The 17,994-nt window shown below is 48.9% G+C and overlaps 2 protein-coding genes across 19 annotated transcripts in view; one reads left to right on the top strand and one right to left on the bottom strand.

Annotated features, from left to right (window-relative positions):
* Positions 1 to 6,730, top strand: part of CFAP44 (cilia and flagella associated protein 44) — a 118,173-nt gene extending 111,443 nt beyond the window's left edge. For all 6 annotated transcript variants that reach the window (XM_019981280.2, XM_070788003.1, XM_070788011.1 and 3 more), the window contains 2 exons: positions 518 to 652; positions 4,296 to 6,730. In XM_019981280.2, the coding sequence (XP_019836839.2) occupies positions 518 to 652; positions 4,296 to 4,469 (309 nt within the window). In that variant the 3' untranslated portion in view covers positions 4,470 to 6,730. The remainder of the gene's footprint in view (positions 1 to 517; positions 653 to 4,295) is intronic.
* A 1,576-nt stretch (positions 6,731 to 8,306) lies between these two features.
* The window catches only part of BOC (BOC cell adhesion associated, oncogene regulated), a 78,212-nt gene continuing 68,524 nt past the window's right edge, over positions 8,307 to 17,994 (bottom strand). For 12 of the 13 annotated variants that reach the window (XM_070788083.1, XM_019981838.2, XM_019981668.2 and 9 more), the window contains 11 exons: positions 16,699 to 16,861; positions 16,174 to 16,284; positions 15,574 to 15,780; positions 15,046 to 15,227; positions 14,520 to 14,625; positions 14,124 to 14,246; positions 11,801 to 12,022; positions 10,844 to 11,079; positions 10,594 to 10,670; positions 9,908 to 10,101; positions 8,307 to 9,059 (listed from right to left, as the gene is read on the bottom strand). In XM_070788083.1, the coding sequence (XP_070644184.1) occupies positions 8,872 to 9,059; positions 9,908 to 10,101; positions 10,594 to 10,670; positions 10,844 to 11,079; positions 11,801 to 12,022; positions 14,124 to 14,246; positions 14,520 to 14,625; positions 15,046 to 15,227; positions 15,574 to 15,780; positions 16,174 to 16,284; positions 16,699 to 16,861 (1,809 nt within the window). In that variant the 3' untranslated portion in view covers positions 8,307 to 8,871. The remainder of the gene's footprint in view (positions 9,060 to 9,907; positions 10,102 to 10,593; positions 10,671 to 10,843; positions 11,080 to 11,800; positions 12,023 to 14,123; positions 14,247 to 14,519; positions 14,626 to 15,045; positions 15,228 to 15,573; positions 15,781 to 16,173; positions 16,285 to 16,698; positions 16,862 to 17,994) is intronic. The other variant, XM_070788091.1, reaches the window with a different exon arrangement.

Raw genomic sequence — 17,994 nt, 5'->3', positions numbered from 1 at the left:
GAAAAGGGAATGGCTACCCACTCCAGTATACTTGCCTGGAGAAATCCCATGGACAGAGGAGCCTGGTAGGCTACAGTCCATGGGGTCGCAACGAGTTGGACGCGACTGAGCAACTTAGCAGTAGCAGTCACTGTATGTGACAGGGGGTGAGTACAATAAGCATGCTCTTGGCTCTCGTAGAATTTAAAGTCTAGTTTGTCAAGAAAAACTTCTGGGCTTCCCTGGTGGCTCAGACAGTAAAGAATCTGCCTGCAACGCAGTAGACCCAGGTTTGATCCCCTGGAGAAGGGAATGGCAGCCCACTCCGGTATTCTTGTCTGGAGGTTTCCATGGACGGAGGAGCCTGGTGGGCTACAGTCCATCGTGTTGCAAAGAGCGGACACCACTGAGTTACTAAGACTTTCACGTTCATGTGCATATCACTGCATTTGCCTGATGGTTTTGATCAAATCTGGACATTTGTTTTTGTTTCCTCTCTCATTCACCAAATCCATTTTACATCTTCCTGCCCTGGTAGGAAAAGATTGCTCAGGTTCGATGGGAATTGATGATGAAGACAAAAGAACACACCAAAAAACTTCATCAGATGAATGATTTGTGTATTGAAAAGCAGCAGCTTGATTCGAGACTGAATACTCTACAGAACCAGCAGGTATGTTCCTTTTCTTTAGACCCTTGGTCAGAATTAGGGATGTTCTGTAAAGGGAGCTATTCATAAGAACACTAAGTGCTGGCTTTTAAATGAACCTTGATCTTGAATGGGTTTTGGCCCACCTGGGTCTTTGAGGACACTGAGTTGATGCTGTTTACATTATTGACTATGCCAAAGCCTTTGACTGTGTGGATCACAAGAAACTGTGGAAAATTCTGAAAGAGATGGGAATACCAGACCACCTGACCTGCCTCTTGAGAAACCTATATGCAAGTCAGGAAGCAACAGTTAGAACTGGACATGGAACAACAGACTGGTTCCAAGTAGGGAAAGGAGTATGTCAAGGCTATATATTGTCACCCTGCTTATTTAACTTATATGCAGAGTACATCATGAGAAACGCTGGGCTGGAAGAAGCACAAGCTGGAATCAAGATTGCCAGGAGAAATAGCAATAATCTCAGATATGCAGATGACACCACCCTTATGGCAGAAAGTGAACAGGAACTCAAAAGCCTCTTGATGAAAGTGAAAGAGGAGAGTAAAAAAGTTGGCTTAAAGCTCAACATTCAGAAAACTAAGATCATGGCATCCGGTCCCATCACTTCATGGGAAATAGATGGGGAAACAGTGGAAACAGTGTCAGACTTTATTTTTGGGGGCTCCAAAATCACTGCAGATGGTGATTGAAGCCATGAAATTAAAAGACACTTACTCCTTGGAAGGAAAGTTATGACCAACCTAGATAGCATATTCAAAAGCAGAGATATTACTTTGCCAACAAAGGTCCGTCTGGTCAAGGCTATGGTTTTTCCAGTAGTCAGGTATGGATGTGAGAGTTGGACTGTGAAGAAGGCTGAGCGCCGAAGAATTGATGCTTTTGAACTGTGGTGTTGGAGAAGACTCGTGAGAGTCCCTTGGACTGCAAGGAGATCCAACCAGTCCATTCTAAAGGAGATCAGTCCTGGGTGTTTTTTGGAAGGAATGATGCTAAAGCTGAAACTCCAGTACTTTGGCCACCTCATGCAAAGAGTTGACTCATATGAAAAGACCCTGATGCTGGGAGGGATTGGGGGCAGGAGGAAAAGGGGATGATAGAGGATGAGACGGCTGGATGGCATCACTGACTCGATGGATGTGAGTCTGAGTGAACTCTGGGAGTTGGTGATGGACAGGGAGGCCTGGCGTGCTGCGATTCATGGGGTCGCAAAGAATCAGATACAACTAAGCGACTGAACTGAACTGAACATTACAATGAGCCTGAGGGACCAGCTTCACTGTATGCCTATTGGGTGCTATGAATTCAAACAGAAAGTACTGATTAAGGGATTTGCCTTGACCCTAGAGAGGTAAGGTGATTTAAGTATAAATAACGATGTCAGCATGCTCCCTGAATCTGGTGTCAAACATCCATTTTCAATATCGGGTATTTCCTTTGACCTAAAGTCTAAACCACGTTACGTATTAAAACACTTGTTACTTTTTATGGCTTTCAACTTGCTCTGATAGGTTTTTTGAGGCTAACATAGTAATACTTAATACATAGTATGTGGTGGGTAATACTTATTTAATAATTAAGTTTCTATTTAAGCCTTGCCTTCTAGGAACCAAACACAGGTATGACATATTCTAAACTATATGCTATAATATTTTAATAGTTTCTGCAAAAATACTGTTTTCTCTTGGTTCTTACTTTTTAAGCTCCCAGGAAATGGTCTAAACCAGGGGTTTTCAAAGTGTTTCTGTGAAGAATGGCATGTGCATCCCCTGGGGAGCTTGTTAGGAATGCAGATTCTGGTTCCCCAGTCAGACATACAGAATCAGAAGCTCTTGGGAGTGGGCCCAGAATCTAGAACAAGCCTTCCAGGGGACTCTGCTGCATGCTAGAATTGAAGAATCACTGGTCTGAGCAGAAGTCCAAAAGAAAGAATGAATAAAAGGCTTTGGGAGGTTTACAACTAGAATTAGAGAAGATGACTAGAATCTGAATGTCAAAGACTCTTTATCCACTAGACAATTTTTGAGCTGAGAGTCGAGGCAGTGTTCAGGAAGGATGATGCCTAGACAGAACCTTCAGAGTTGGCCATGAAATACACATCTGTTGACCTGGCAGATACCTTGGCAAGGAAAGAGTTTGGACCCAGGAGATCAGGGAAAGAAAATTATTATCTGGGTCTCTTTATATAGTATCTCTTCATAGCTTTACAGGTATGGTCTCATTCCATTGGTGAGGTCATTGAATCTTCAAAATATCGATTTTCAAAGCTCAGAGTGGTCAAGTAACCTGCTAATTAATATGTGGAGAAGTTTGTTTTTCAACTGAGGTCTGTCTGTTTCCCAAGCTGACTCCACTGCTATTATTCTTATAACACTCTAGGCATGAAGTGGGGTGTAGATGGCAAGGCCAAAGACATTTCAAAGTAAGAGAAGCCAGAATTTGTTTGGATATGGTAAGGAGAATGAGGGAAAAGCTATGGTGACTTCAGAGTGACCATCTAGACTGACTAGGCATGGAGGGGAGAGGGGCATGCATTTAGCTATAAGTAACAAAAGAGAGTAGCTCAAACAAATAGGGGCACTTTGCCTCACTTAAGTCTGCAGGAGATGAATTAGGGGTTTTGGTTTATGGGCCAGTATCTCTGTGATTCTCTCAGTGACTGGTAGAAATTCCCTTCAGAGTCACAGAGGCTGCCTTGGCTCTGTCGTTGATGCCCAAATGCCAGCCTCTTGTCCCTTTCATTGAGAAAGCAAGCAAATGTTTTCTGCTACCTCTACTGAGCCCCTCCCAGCTGGAAGAGGAACTGGGTAAGGTTAGTATTTAGCTTAAGGCAATGGCACCCCACTCCAGTACTCTTGCCTGGAAAATCCCATGGATGGAGGAGCCTGGAAGGCTGCAGTCCATGGGGTCGCTGAGGGTCGGACACGACTGAGCGACTTCACTTTCCCTTTTCACTTTCATGCATTGGAGAAGGAAATGGCAACCCACTCCAGTGTTCTTGCCTGGAGAATCCCAGGGATGGGGGAGCCTGGTGGGCTGCCGTCTATGGGGTCGCACAGAGTCGGACACGACTGAAGCGACTTAGCAGCAGCAGCCTCTGCAGTGAAGGTGGGCAAGGGGGAAGATACTAGGTGTTATGTCCCTTCCTTTAATGTGCATTCAGATTTAGTGAGAATGTACTTAAGAGCTATATAGGAAAAGGAGGTATCTTACCTTAGAATTCCAGCCATGAGCCCTGTAGGGTATGAGTGACTGATGGCCAGTTAATCAGTTACCCTCTAAAGGGGATTTTTGCATGTAAGAGTTGCTTATTAGCACAAAGGGACACATTTCCAATGGGGGGATTTCAGTGGAAGAAGTGAAAGTGAAAGAAAGTGAAAGCGAAAGTGAAGTTGCTCAGTCGTGTCTGACTCTTTACGGCCCCATGGACACCAGGCTCCTCCGTCCATGGGATTTTCTAGGCAAGAGTACTGGAGTGGGTTGCCATTTCCTTCTCCAGGGAATCTTCCTGACCCAGGGATCGAACCCAGAGCGGTGGCTATTTTAGACTGACTGCAAGGCAGGCACACCTAATAGAGCAATGAAGACAGAGAAGTTTCCATATTCCAAATGATGTTTACAGCAGGGAGGTGTTTTCTCTCAACAGGGCAACGCCTTCCAGGGCCCTCGGAAAGCAGATACTGAGGCAAGAGCAAGGGTCACTGAACTGATCCAAGTCCAAGCCGAAAGGATTCAGGCCTTAAAGGAAGAGATTGCTCTTTTGCGTAAGAAAGGTGGTCTCCTCCTGCCCCCGATTCATCACCCACAAGAGAATGAATGAAGTCCCAGGGCCTTTAAGTTTGCTTTCTCCTCAAATCCATCCATGATTTGACACACAATTCAACAGAAGTTCTGTTGTCTGCGACAATCCTACTGTTTTAAAGTGAACGTATCTGAAAGTCTAAAACCAGATCCAGTCATGTAGTTTTAATGATTTCTCCCCAATTGGTTATCTCAGAACTGACTAATGCTCAACAGCTACTTATATTGAACTGAGCCATTTTAGATGTGCCTGGAAACAACTGGATCAAATATAAAGTCTCAGGAGGCGGTGTCTCAAACCCTCAGAAAGAATCAGTAGTATATCCTGTTTTGTAAAATTTGTTTTTTGGTTATCTGAATGTTTAGCCATTGGCAAGAAAATCTATTATTCAGCAAACCATGAGAAAAACCTCCTTTTCTTGAAAAATAAACTTTGTTATCAGGTATTCTCTGAGAGGACACAAGAGAAAAAAAAAAAAAAAAACATTTTGCCAACAAACAATATCAGGGAAAAAGAAATACAACTTAGAATTCTGACATTGTTAACTTTCTAAGTCAGTTACTTGAGGGCTCGGGATTCAGGAAATGGATACAAAGAACAGAGCAGTGGCCTTCAGCTGGCATAAAGCAAGAAATAATCAGCTTCCTGAATCACCCAGAGTTTTAGCAAACTCCTCAGCTCTGGGTAGAGCAGAGAAGTGTGTTTTGCAAAATGGTTAAGAAGGAGGCTCTTCTCTGAAGGTGTCTAACTCTACCAGCATTTCCTATAGTTTCTCACATCCTGTGCCTTTCTTTTTCTGGTTCTACTTGAGTCATTTGCTGGCTTTAATACAGATAAGGAAGTAATGAAATAGATTTCAGCACTGAGAGATCATCTCTAATAATAACTTTTGATTGTAAACGTTTTGGGAGTATCCGTTTGGTTTGGGGGTAAGTGGTCATTGGAATTCATCTAAGAATGATTTCACCAACAGTTGGACTCCTGTTAGTAATAGGTCTAGTAACAGGTCCACTTTAATGACAGCCTCTCTGGAGCCTGTCCCAGAATAGAGATTGGTTATTGAAAAGGAAAGGTAAAGAAGACAATATTGCACCAATGTAGAAAGTGACTCAGCAAAGTCAAGTCTTCCTAACCTGTGGCTAGCCTGCTGATCTGCCTGCCAAAATTATAAACAGGACTTGGGTTCTTTGTTGGAATGTATATGTTAGAGGTGGCCACCTGGCCTGCTGTGTCTGAGATCCTTTCATCTCCCTATTTAAGAAGTCCAAATAGCTTACCATTTGTGCCTGTCAGCACAGAGCTCTGACGCAGTAGCCTCTCCACTGGACAGCACCCTTTACCACCTTCTCTGTTCTTCACTCTAAACTATGTGTGCCCTCCAAGCATTTAAGAAAAATATGTTAGTCTTAGCTCTGAGTGTTTTAATTTTTATGTAGGAATAAATAAGTAAAACAATATCCCACCCAATTTCTAAGGGTCAGGAATCTGGGAGCCACTTAGCTGGGCCTTTCCAACCTGCATCTCCCATGAGGTTGCATTGGGGCTGTGTCCATCTGAAGCTTGGCTGGGGCTGGAAGGGATACCACCAGACCTACTCACTCAACTGGCTGGCCAGCCACCACCCTGAGCAGCTGCCTGCATACAGGGAGTGGTCCTGGAGGGGACACTGTCCCTTGCTATGGTGAGAGCCAGGGTAAGTTCCATTATTTTCCTGGGCCTCATTATCAGATAAATGAGAGATTAAGACAAGCTCTGAGGCTTCCTCTCATTCTGAAATCCTAATTCAGAATGAATGAATTCAGTCTATAGAAGGGCCATGTCAAGGATTCATGTGTATATCAACTTAGGAGTAAAACCAATCAAGATTATTATGTTTTGTCCAATTGAACCAGACAAAAATCACTAAAGTTTACAAATATTAAGCTTTCATACAGTATGTTTGGAATTTGACAATACAATTAACTCATTCCTCGAATTAGACAAGAAATAGAGGTAGCTTTAGTTTAATTTCATTGATCCCAGGCTCAGTCCTGCATCTATACTTAGTATGAGCATCTGAGTCTTTGGCAGGTTTACTATCACACAGGAGAGCACCAGGGTGCGGCCTTGACTAGGGACAGATGGAAAGCTGTCCCAGTTTCCTGAGCAAACTCTTCTCTGCCTCTTGCTGTGCCCTTAGAGAGGGCAGCCACCTCTGAGAGAGGCCAAAAATCAGTCTGAGTTATTTGTGGGTCAGTTGTTATCATTAAATATCAACATGGAAAGAAAAAGAAACTGTAGAGTCCAGCCCCTCTGTCAGAACTTCATAGGAAACCGAGTTAGTCGTTTTGCCAAGATAGCCTATTCTGTTGGGCAGCTTAGGTCTCCTAGCCAAGAGCTGAACTCTGCACCCTCACTAGCTCCCACACACCTAAGTCTTACTCTTCCTTTTGATTGTTGACTGAGTCAGACTTTTAAAAGACACTATGGTAATTAACCTGAATCTAAAGAAATGCAAAACGCAATGCAATATAAATTGTTTTTTCTAGGCTAAAATTTAAAGGCCTGGTACCCTAACCTTTTCCTGCAATTGGCTAAATATGCACATTTATCTTGTTTAACCTGCCTTAGAAGTGCCTTTTCTTTCCCAGGACTTTTTTGGGGAGCTAAAAGCATTCAGTGTTGTTATTTAAAACTACTTTCCGCACAGCACTGGAACATACCACTTCCATCCATAGCATTCACCAAAACTTACTTTGACAACCAGTAAGCATAAAAAAACAAAACAAAACAAAACAACACGAAGATTTAAAAAAGCCAGTGGGCTAGGTGAGTTACAGCCCAGATCTGAGAGGTGAGACTTGTCCCCCTCCTCCTCTAGGCCCTCCATGCCAGATTTTATCGGAAGTCACAATTCTGCCTGAAATCTGAATCTTCCCTGCTTCTTCAATCTTGTGTGAAGTCTTCTCTTCCCTGTTCTGTTTCTCCTTTCCTATAATTTCCATATTCCTTACAGTCCTTCATTTCATTTCTTAAAATATTTTAAAAATACTGCTTTTCTAAAAACCATGTTCCAATTTAGCTGCTGGATGGAGAAAGGCTGCAAGAACCTATTTTTGCCAGCAGAGGGTGCACTTGTCCAGAACCATCAAAGTCACTCCTGGGGCCTTCCTAGGACTTTGACTAGAGTGTGAAGCTAGAGTCTGCCATTGATGACTCTTAACAGGATTAAGTGTCTCAAGTGGCATTTCATCTGTAACTCAATTCTACTGAAATCTAGAAGATACATTTCCCTCCTGAAAACAGTTAAAAGTGTGTTAGGGCTCTCAGCAAAAAGCTTTGGCCTCCATTTTACCACTTGTACATACAAAGGTTGATCTTGTGGTTGGAGGGCAGTGAGTAAACGTTCATTTTAAACAACTAGTGAGTCAAGTCCTCCGGCTACGTTGGTGTGTCTTTGGGAAAAGGGAAGTGAATTTTACCAGGCAGCGTACATTCAGGTGTAGCACAGCACTTCACTAAATAGCATTTTAGAGAAAATACTTAATCAGCACACACCTGCATAGAAAAGATGAGTCTCATTCCTTCGAGCTGCCCAAAGCTTTACCTCAAGTCCAGTCAGAGAACGGTGAACCTGCTTCTCCTCGCCCAATGTACCCCGTCTCCCTCTTGGACAGACAGTTACCACGCATCTGCATTGATGAAAACACAACTGACATTCAACATTTAAAAGGACAAAACCAGAAACATTTGCCGCCTTTTCCAGATCTCTCCTTGATGAATCTGAAAACGTTGCAAGTGGATGTTTCTTCAAATGCTCAGACTGAATCCTAACATCTGAGGAGAATGCTGACTCATACATGACTAAGCTGAAGGTTATAGGGAAGACTAAACATTTATTTAGACGTTACAGTGTTTATTTTTACAGAGATATGTTGTCACAGATTATTGCTTCTGGAAGGTTTGTTAATGCTCACAGTACTATACACATCTCGGTCTATCTCACGGGCATCTCAGGAAAACGTTGCCAGCAGCACCAGATCCAGCTGCCGTCACGGGTGGCTCCAGCTCTGAGGCCATGGCGCTGGCTTTGTCTCTCTCACGGTCACTGTGGATGGTATGCCTAGGAGTCCTCCTTCCACAGGCTTTTCTGTGGGTCTGCTGCACCCCCGCCCCCGGGCAGTGGCACAGGGTCCAAGGGAAATGTTGCCTCCTCAGACTGTGTTGCTCTTTGCCTGTTGATGCCTGTTCCGTTGTGGCTTGTTTTCCATCTCAGACCTCAGTGGGGAGGACTTGCTGTGTCTCTCCAGAATTATAAAAACATATACATTTATTTACAAGTGCATAAATATATAAATATGGCTATTATAGAAAAATAAATACCAATTTCTTCTCTTTAAAAAAAAATAATATATAGTCTTTGTGGGATATCAGCTTCTGCCTAAATTGTAGGAGGTGGTGTTTCAAAAGACACGTGCACTGGTGGGCTCGGGGAGAGCCGCACCCCGAGTTCCTGCCCTGCATAGGACCCCGAGGGGTGCTGGGGACACCAGTCTCCTCTCCCCACGGGGCAGGAGTCGGGACTGTCCACCTCTTCAACCGGCACGAGGCCCAGGCAGCAGGGGGGTCCTGAGGGGAGAGAGAAGTGGGCAACGTTAGGGTCCAGACTGACCAGGAACAGCGCTCAGTCTCTGGAACAGAAGTTGGCTACAGTGGCCTTAAAGGAGACACAGAGACCCACAGCTATCGATACACAAGAACAGCTGCACTCCCTCTATGGACAGTCACAGACCTGGCATGGTCCACTTCTTACCCACGTCCCACCTGCCCTTTTCAGTGGTGGAAGCGGAGACCCTCCTGCATTTACCCTGTAACTGGGGGGAGATGAGGGGGGCTGAGCCCAGGAACTGTGCAAGAGAGTCCTATTCTCTCCAGGTATGGGCTGCCGGCCCCGCCTCCCCATGCTTTCTGGCCATGAGTGTCCCACTCACAACTGTGCCTGTATTGGAATTTTATCCTGGAGGGAAAGTCTGGTGGAAGCACAGGGTTCTATGATGTGAGAACTTGGCTTCTTAATGGTGGGTGCAACCTCATTCCTTAATAAAGACGTAGGACCCAGCAAAGCAAGGTGTTTCAGAGTGATGAGAAAGTGCCCCTTGGTTTGATGAGAGGGGCAGCAGGAATTTGCAAATTGCCTTGAAATGCTGAGACCAAAAAGTTTCTTTCTCTGAAATGGAGAAGTACCCTTTCTCAGGCTCTGAGCACACAGCTTGGACCTAACGGACACCCTCCTGCAGATCTGCTGGGCCTTCAGCAGGGAAGGAGGGGCCAGCTCCCCTTCACACCCCATCCTGGATATACAAGCTGTGGATGGTCTTCACCAAGCATCACCCTCAAGCACCACTGTTCTCTCCCTGCCTCATGTCACTCCTGGGACATGGATGTCTATCTTATTCCATCCTGCCCTTGGCGCTGACCTGGGTGAAAAACAGGGTCCCACACGGCTTCTAGCCCAGGACTCTGGGGTACACTCCTCGTGCCTGGCTGACCCGTGGCTTCAGGCTGCTCCTGGAGGTGGTGGCAATCCCGGTGCGGAGGGAGCAGCTGGTGAGCTGAGTCATCGGGCAGCGTATATAGGAAAGTGCCCTCGTCCGGGTTAGACCTGGGTGCTCTGCATGCACAGAAGCAGACGGGGGAGGGGTGAGGGAGGCGAAGAGTGAGCCCGGATCCCACATCCCTGGCTGCTCCCCTGTCTGTGGGCACCAAAGCTAGGTAGAGCTCAGACAGGGCAGGGGCTGCTCCCTTCAGGACATCAAGAGTGCCACATCTTCACTTGCACGGGCGAGTCTAGTCTATTTCCATTTGATTCCATGTGTGTGCTGAGTATGTGAAAGGATGTGGAGTCAGGTGTCCAGGGGCCTGTGGATATAGCCAGCTGTGTGGCGCTGCTCTGGACTGACAAGCAAGGGGAGAATTTCTGAGCAGAAAAGGCATCATAATTGCAAACACAACAACTCCCTCTCTGGCTCAGTCCAGTGGAGCAAGCTGTCACAAGGGGATCCCTGAGAGGCGCGATAGGGCTCCCCTCTCAGTGACTGATGCTGGGTTTGGGGAGCCAGGGAGAAAGCAAGCTCTGAGGCTCAGGAGTGGGAGGCTGGGGTACCTGGGAATCTGTGGACTGTGGGGGTTGTATCCATTGCCAAGAAAGGTCTGCCTCAGCACGCTGTTCACATCCTCCTGCTGCTCAAAGAGTGACGAGAAGGTCACATCAGAGTCCAGGTAACTTTCCCATTTCTTTGTTCAGCAGCCCAGGATTGAGAGCCTGGGAGGGAAGAAGTCCCAGGAGGCGGCCCGACCACCCCTCTGTGGCACCCCATACCTGTGCGCCCACGCTGCTCCCAGAGCCACGTTACCTGCTGAAGCTCCCCTGGACAGTGCTGCTGTGGTTTCACGCCTGGGTAGCCCATGGCAGCTACAGGGCAGGCCCTGTTCATGCGTACCCCGTTGGCACAGGCCCGGCCGTTGGTGCCACTGAGGTAGGGCTGCCCACTGGCCCGGTGGCCTGGGAGCCCTCCCAGTGGTACCATAGTGTACTGGCAGGAGGAGGACAGAAGGGCACTTCGAGGAAATCCCAGGTCTGTTGTATGCTCTGAAAGAACACAAGACAGAGCTATGTTTAGGTCAAGGAGGCCTGGGGCAGCTGGTAAAAAAGTCCCATGTGAATCTCAGAAAACTGAGGATTTAACGTCAAATAAGGTAGGCAGGGAATTGACACTGCCCCAGGTGAGAGAATATTCTCCCAGAAAATTCTTCCTATCACCCCCTTCCTCACAGCTAGACTTTATTTTTTGCAGTAGGAGAGGAGACGTAGGACCAGGGTCCGGGAGAACACAGTGGTAAGTGAACAGAAGGAGCGCAATATTTAAATGAAGCCAGGTGACCAGATGTGTTGCCATCTGAAGCAGAACTCAGTGGATAACTCAGATTAACCGAGGGTTACGGGGACAGCTCAAGGCAGCCGCAGACCTGAGGAGGCAGGCAGAGGCAGGGTCAACGTGTGGTCAATCGGCAGCTTCACAGAGTAAAAGGAGACAGACCTAGGTAAGCACTGAGTCCCCGGGAATGCCGTGAGGACAGAGCAACTCCCACTTCCTCCTCTCCCCCTTCAAGACCTGTGAGCATCCCATGACTCTCCCATCCCTCTGGAGGACCCACCAGGAACCTGAGCTCCCATCAGCACAAAGCAGGGCACCTGGGATCCAGCTCCCTGGGACCCAGGCAGAGGCCTCCTTGGGGGCTGCAAGGCCCCACCTCCTCTCTCCCTGCCCTGGGTTCCTTCCCCTCGGTGCTGAGGAGGGTCACTCACTCACTTTGCTTAGACCAGGCCCTCCACAAGCAGAAGGGGATGAAGGCAACGATGATGAGGACGACAGAGCCCAGGACGACCCCAACGATCAGGTAGGGCAGGTCGCTGGAGCGGGCCACCATGGCCCCCGTGCCCACTGGCCGCTCCATGGTTTCAGGGGGTGGTGGCTGAGGTGGGGCCAGAGTTGGGGGTGGAAGTCGACCGGGCTGACCAGAAGACTTCCGAGCTGTAATGGGGACAAAACTCACGTCAGCCTCTATTTCTTTGACGTTTCTTTCATGACAAATAGGACAACAATACCCCGACTCCACAGGTGTGAGAAATGGGGTCAAACTCATAAGGCAGTGCCTCTGGTAGAGGAGTGTGGTGTCCAAGCTCAGCACGAAACAGACATCTAATGTGAAACTGGGTGTGGCTGAAGAAACTCGACCCTTACATTTCAAAATATATCCTGAGATATTTATGGACCAAGAGTGAGGGTCAGGCTGGGTCTTTGGGGCAGAAGTGGTATAGGAACTTTTTAAAAGAATAGTTGGGGATCTTTGGGAAGAAATATTTTAAAATGCATTGAAACCAAAAAGAACTGAAAATGGAAGAACTTCCGTGTGAAGCTGCTATTCCTGGGCACCCTGGAGATGCAAAGCCCTGGGTCTGAGCTGGGACATGGGTTTGGGCTCATGGACCGACAGTGCTTGGGAAACACCAATCCCAAGTCCGTGAGGTGGCACCTCCTCATCCTTCTGGTCTCATCAGGGTGTGTCTGACGCCGTCAACTCCTTTCCCCAGCTGTCTTTCCCCTGAGTTTCTGATACAACAGTCCTCTGGGTTTCCCACAACCTCTCTGAATGCTGCTGCTGCTTGTATCTCTCTCTCCTTGCCCTTTGCTTCCTGTCTCTGCTTCAGGCACCGACAAGTCCTCCTGGTCCCGCTCAGTCTACACTGTCTCTCCTTCTTCACTCTATTCTGTTCCCACGATTTCAGCCTATATCCTGACGAATGCCAAATACCCTCACGCAGGGCCCTGCCTGGGCATGAGACCTGCTCCCTCACAGGACACCTGCATTCCAGTGTCTCAGAAGAGCCAGACTTGGTGCGTCTCCAAGTGGTTCACACCTCGCTCCTTCCACCTGGGATGGGGTTCTCTGCTGGTCTCTCCATCTCGATAAATGGCACCTCCACCTGAGTGCCACCTCAGCTCAAAACCTCAAGTTTACCCTGAACTCCTTTTGCTCTCTCTCAGCCTCAACGCACCACGTCCCTGGTCCTCCCTATACGTCCTCAGAGAAGAAACTCACACCCACCCTCCTTCTCTTCACCTTTGCTTCATGGCCCCAGTTGTTGCCCCTCAGTTCTGCACAGTCACCTTCCTGACAAATGCAACGATGACCCTTCTCCACCTCACAGCCCACGGGGTCCTTGATGATCCCACTGCCTCCCAGTGTCCCTGGCCTCTTCTCTGAGCGCTGCCCCCTCTCGCTTCCAGTGCCACACACTCCTACCAGATGGAGGTACGTGCAGGCTTGTCCTGTCCCCCAGGCAGCTCCCTCCACCCGGCTGAAGGCTCAGTTCTTCCAGAAGACCCTTGCAAAGCCCATGTAAAGGCTCTGTCCTCTGCCCTGGGCACTTTGTGTCACCTGACAGGGGACTGCTGGCTGTGTGTGCACCCCTCACTTCTCTGCACGAGACAGACAAGGGCAGGAAGGGCACACGGGAGAGCGAGCGAGCTGACGTCACAGGAAAACCAACTGTTTCCTTGTCTCCATCCTCCAGATCTATCTTCTCCAGACTGTTTTCTTACAATCTACCTTTCAGTGTTTGCAAAATGGAAATATCTATCCACTTGACTAACTGCAAAAATGTAACGTGTTTCAGTGCAGGGAGAGAGTCTGGCCTTGTAGTTAGATGAACCTGGCCCACAGCGTGCTCCATCACTAACTGGCTGTGTGACCTTGGTCAAGGTATAACATGTCCTGATGCTCGGTTTCTCTCATGGGATTGTAGTTAAACTAAGTAAACCAACCAGTGTTAAGTACCAGATGTTATCATAGGAATAAAGTGTTTATAGAAAGCTCTCAAGACCGGGTTCTAGTCCATGAGATCACGTATGAGTTAAATCCCAAGTTCCATGAAACTGTCATGATGGCATCCCCATTGGTACTTGATAAGAGGCGCAGGCCAATGAACAGATGGGTAAAAGTGGCAAAGCTGGGGGATACTTGGAAGATAAGGAGTCATTCCAGAGAAAAGAAACCCAGCACACACAGCAGTAGCTTTGCCCAACCTGCTGGGAAGAGCAAGAAGAGAGTGGCGAACCGGAAGAGACTCACCTTTGGTCTCACAGATCATCACGTTGCTGAACTCACTCTCCCCTCCTTCGTTGAAGCACTGCATCTTAATGTCATAGGAGGTCTCTGGCTGGAGGTGGCTGATGGAATGCCAGTATCGATCCCCTGGGGGAGAGACCGAGAGAGTCAGTGGTGATTGTGCACGTGTTTGCTCGCTCCCCGCTGGAGGAGGCGTTCTGAGGCCCATGCACGGTCCTGTTGTGCCATCACCCTGGGAAGGAAGCATGAGGGCCTATGAACCCAATGACCCCAAGTACATCATGAAAGAGCCAACACCATGGGGCATGCTAGCCCAGGTTTTCTCCTTTCACCAGCTTCTGGCTCCCCTGACAACCGGGGCAACTACCTCACACGGGAAAAACCTCAAGGGTTTCTCACCTTCCACCATATCCTTCTTGTAGTCACTGTCGTTGTCACTGTCTGTGGGTCGGTAATAGATATAAAAGCCGTGGATTGGGGTGTTGTTGTTACTTGCTGGGATATACTGCAGGGAATAAAGAAGAAACAAGTTGACAATGGAGCACAGAAATCATCATGTGAGCAGAACCACTGGTGGATGGAAATATTACCCAGCCTAGAATTCACTGGGGACCCAGACAGACATTTCTGATGATCTCCAGGCTCTCTGGACAATGACATAGAGGTTACTCGTTATTTTACGTAGCCTAGGAGTCCCCAGCTTTTAGAGAAACAAACTGCCATTTCTTCAGAGTCCCCTCTGAAGCTTCCTGGGTATTGTGAGGGTGAGCCTCTCAGGCCCAATTCCCAGGAACACCTAAGGGGAGGTAGCTTAGGATGAGCCAAGGGAGAAAGGTGACTCCTTCCCGCCCACACTGCCGTCCACTTCTGTCCAGCACACAGCTTGGTCCTGTCACTCCACTGCCGGCTGCACCAGACCACTCACCATCCACTTGAGCATGATGGTGGTCTCGTTGACGGCATCAGTGAAGGTGATATAAGGGCCTGCCACTGGCCTCTCGTACACTCGGCTGCTGTAGCCTGACACCACGTAGGGCCGGGAGGGGGCGCTGGGCTCGCTCTCCCCGAGCATGTTCAGAGCCCGGACTCGGAACTTGTAGGAGGTGCCTGGGGAGAGACACTCCCTGAACTGGGGGCCGGGAGACACCACCTGCCTCCTGCTCAGCCCATGCAGGCTGAAGACCTAGAGGGGTCTTCTGGGCAGTCTTTCCCCAAAAGCAAGCCCTAAAGGACTCCAGAACTCCCACCCTCATCAGAAAAGAGCCAGGAGGTGGTTTGGGACTATTTATGGAAAGAGGGAGGCAGAGGGGGCTGAGGTAACATGACCAAGAATGGCCACGAGAGCCTGGTGGTGGGTGGGGGAAAAACAGAGAGAAGACCCTCCAAAACTTCCCTTCTCCTCCAGGGAGCTGGCGGCCGCCAGGGGACAGAGGGCAGTTGGCCAGGGCCCTACCTTTCTCTAGGCCTGTGATCTCCACCGAGAGCCGGGAGGGAGGGATGGCACTGGTGGCTAGAATCCAGTCCCCCACTTTCTTCAGCTTCTTGTACTCCACACGGAAGGACTGGATGGGGAAGCCACCATTCCCACGGGGAATCCAGGTCACATACACTGAAGTCTCAGAGGCCATGGAGATAGTGGGCCTGTCTGGAGCTTCTGGAGCTGGAGGAGACCATCCACGTGGCAGGAAGGAAGCGGGAGGGAGGAAGTGATGAGAGGGTGGTGGTAATGTGACTAGACTTGGCCTGTTCCTGACGGGAGCCAGCCCCACCCCACAGCCCTCTACCCTGGTGGGAAGGGAGCCAGCCCCACTCCACAGCCCTGCACCCCTGCTGGCCGCATCAGATCCCTGGGCTCCCTGGGTCACTGTCTAGGGAGGAGCTCTTGAAAAGTTCCAATCCATTATCTCTTCCTGTGGTCAACCGCGGAGAGGCCAGGAGTAGGTCACAAGGACTCCCAGGCCCCACTCACTGCAGCAGTGAGCCTTCTGAGGCAGTGGCCCTGGGTCCCATCCTGATACTTGCCGCCCCACCCGCAGGGCTGCTGGGGGCTTACGGGACAGGCGGCCATGGTCCGGCTGGCTGCTGCTCTGGGGGCCAGCTCCAGGGTCATCTCTCTGGATCTGCTGTTCCTTGCTGGCCACAATTTCAGGTTTGGGCCGTCGTCCTGGGTAGAAATGGGTTGAGATCAGCACAAGAGAGAATGTGCGTTAGGGCTCTCCTTCCATAGTCTTTTCTGCCTGAAAAGACTGTCAGACCAGGGTGTCTGACAAGACCATGCAGATAACAGAGGGCATTAGAAGCGTGGTCTGATTTTTAGCTCCATCTGATGGGCATGGAATTGCATGTGGTCCCCAAGTGTGAAGGGGGCAAAGGAATGCCAGAGGCCAGCTAGTACCTCTCCTGACGGGAGGTGGGACCGCAGCCTCGACAGGGCACACAGACCACAGGGAGGCAGAAGCCAGAAGGAAGATAAAGTTCAAGGTGAACAGCTGGAGCAAGGTGAACAGGGCTTCCATCTGACCTTGTAGGACTGCTCAGGCCCACGGAGACCCTAAGCCAGGGAATACTGGACCCTTACCAGTTCGGAAGGTGACCATGGCCGTCTGGCCTTCGCCTGCACAGTTGTAGGCCGCCATCTCCACCTCATACAAGCTCCCAGGGTCTAGTCTGGTGAGGGTCAGGCGGTGTTGGCTGGCTGGAATGCCAGAGATGGTCCAGTCATCAGAGGAGTTGGTGACCTGCTAGAGAAGGTGGCTGGTATAAGGACCAGCCTCTTGCATGGAACTACAAGTGGCCATGGTTTACAAGGAAAGCAGAGTTGAGCCCAAGAGGGCAGAAGAAAGGGAGGGAGACAGGCAGATTGGCGGGGAAATTGGCCCTACCGAAGGCAGACTGGTCCTGCAAGCCCAGGACATTGTCCTTGCTGGGCCAGGAAAGCCAGGCTCCTGAATCCCTCATCTAACGACCTCATGAAAGAAAACTCAGTGGGGAGGGGCAAAATGCCCAACTGACACTACTCAGAGTTTCTCCAAAGGCCTCTCCCTCTTTCTAAAAACATCCCCATTTAACTTCTTTCTCCTTGATCTGCTGAAACCAAACAGTACCCTCATATTCTAATGAGATGACAATGAGAATGATAAAAATAGCACCAGTGGAAATGGCCACATTTGCTGAGTGCTTGGATGTGCTGGGGCTTCCCTGGTGGCTCAGATGGTAAAGAATCTGCCTGCAATGTGGGAAACCTGTGTTCAGTCCTTGGATTGGGATGATCCCCTGGAGAAGGGAATGGCAACCCACTCTGGTATTCTTGCCTGGAGAATCCCCGTGGACAGAGGAGCCTGGTGGGCTACGATCCAAGGGGCTGCAAAGAGTCAGAAATGACTGAGTGACTAACACTAACTTCTATGTGCTACAAGACATAGTTACATGCACCAAAAAGCACTTCCATGACAGCAGTCCAAGAGATGGGTGTTAATACCATTCCCACCTCACAAGTAGGGAGGCTAAGGCTTAGAGGGACAAGTGACTTGCCTAAGACCACATCACTAGTGAGTGCAGAAATACTGGCTTGACTCCAGAAAACAAGCTCATAAACATCACCTACCCTAGAAAGAAAGTCTGGGAGCTAGAAAGTCCTGGGTTCAAATCCGAGCTGTGTCTCTTACCACACACAGATTACCAGCTGGGTGAAACCCTGAGCAATTTCCCTAATCTTCCCGACCCCTAAGCTTTTCATTCCTAAAATGAAGCAAGTTAAATCTCTCAGCCTATTCTGAAGATTAAACCTGATGACTCACTGAAGCTGGCACACAGTAGGTTCTCAACAAGTACCTGTCCTCCCCTTCCTCCCTCAGTGAGGACTTCAACCCTCTTT

This window comes from Bos indicus, chromosome 1 (assembly GCF_029378745.1).
Source record: "Bos indicus isolate NIAB-ARS_2022 breed Sahiwal x Tharparkar chromosome 1, NIAB-ARS_B.indTharparkar_mat_pri_1.0, whole genome shotgun sequence".
Lineage (NCBI taxonomy): Eukaryota > Metazoa > Chordata > Mammalia > Artiodactyla > Bovidae > Bos > Bos indicus.
This window is presented reverse-complemented; position numbering and strand designations above follow the sequence as displayed.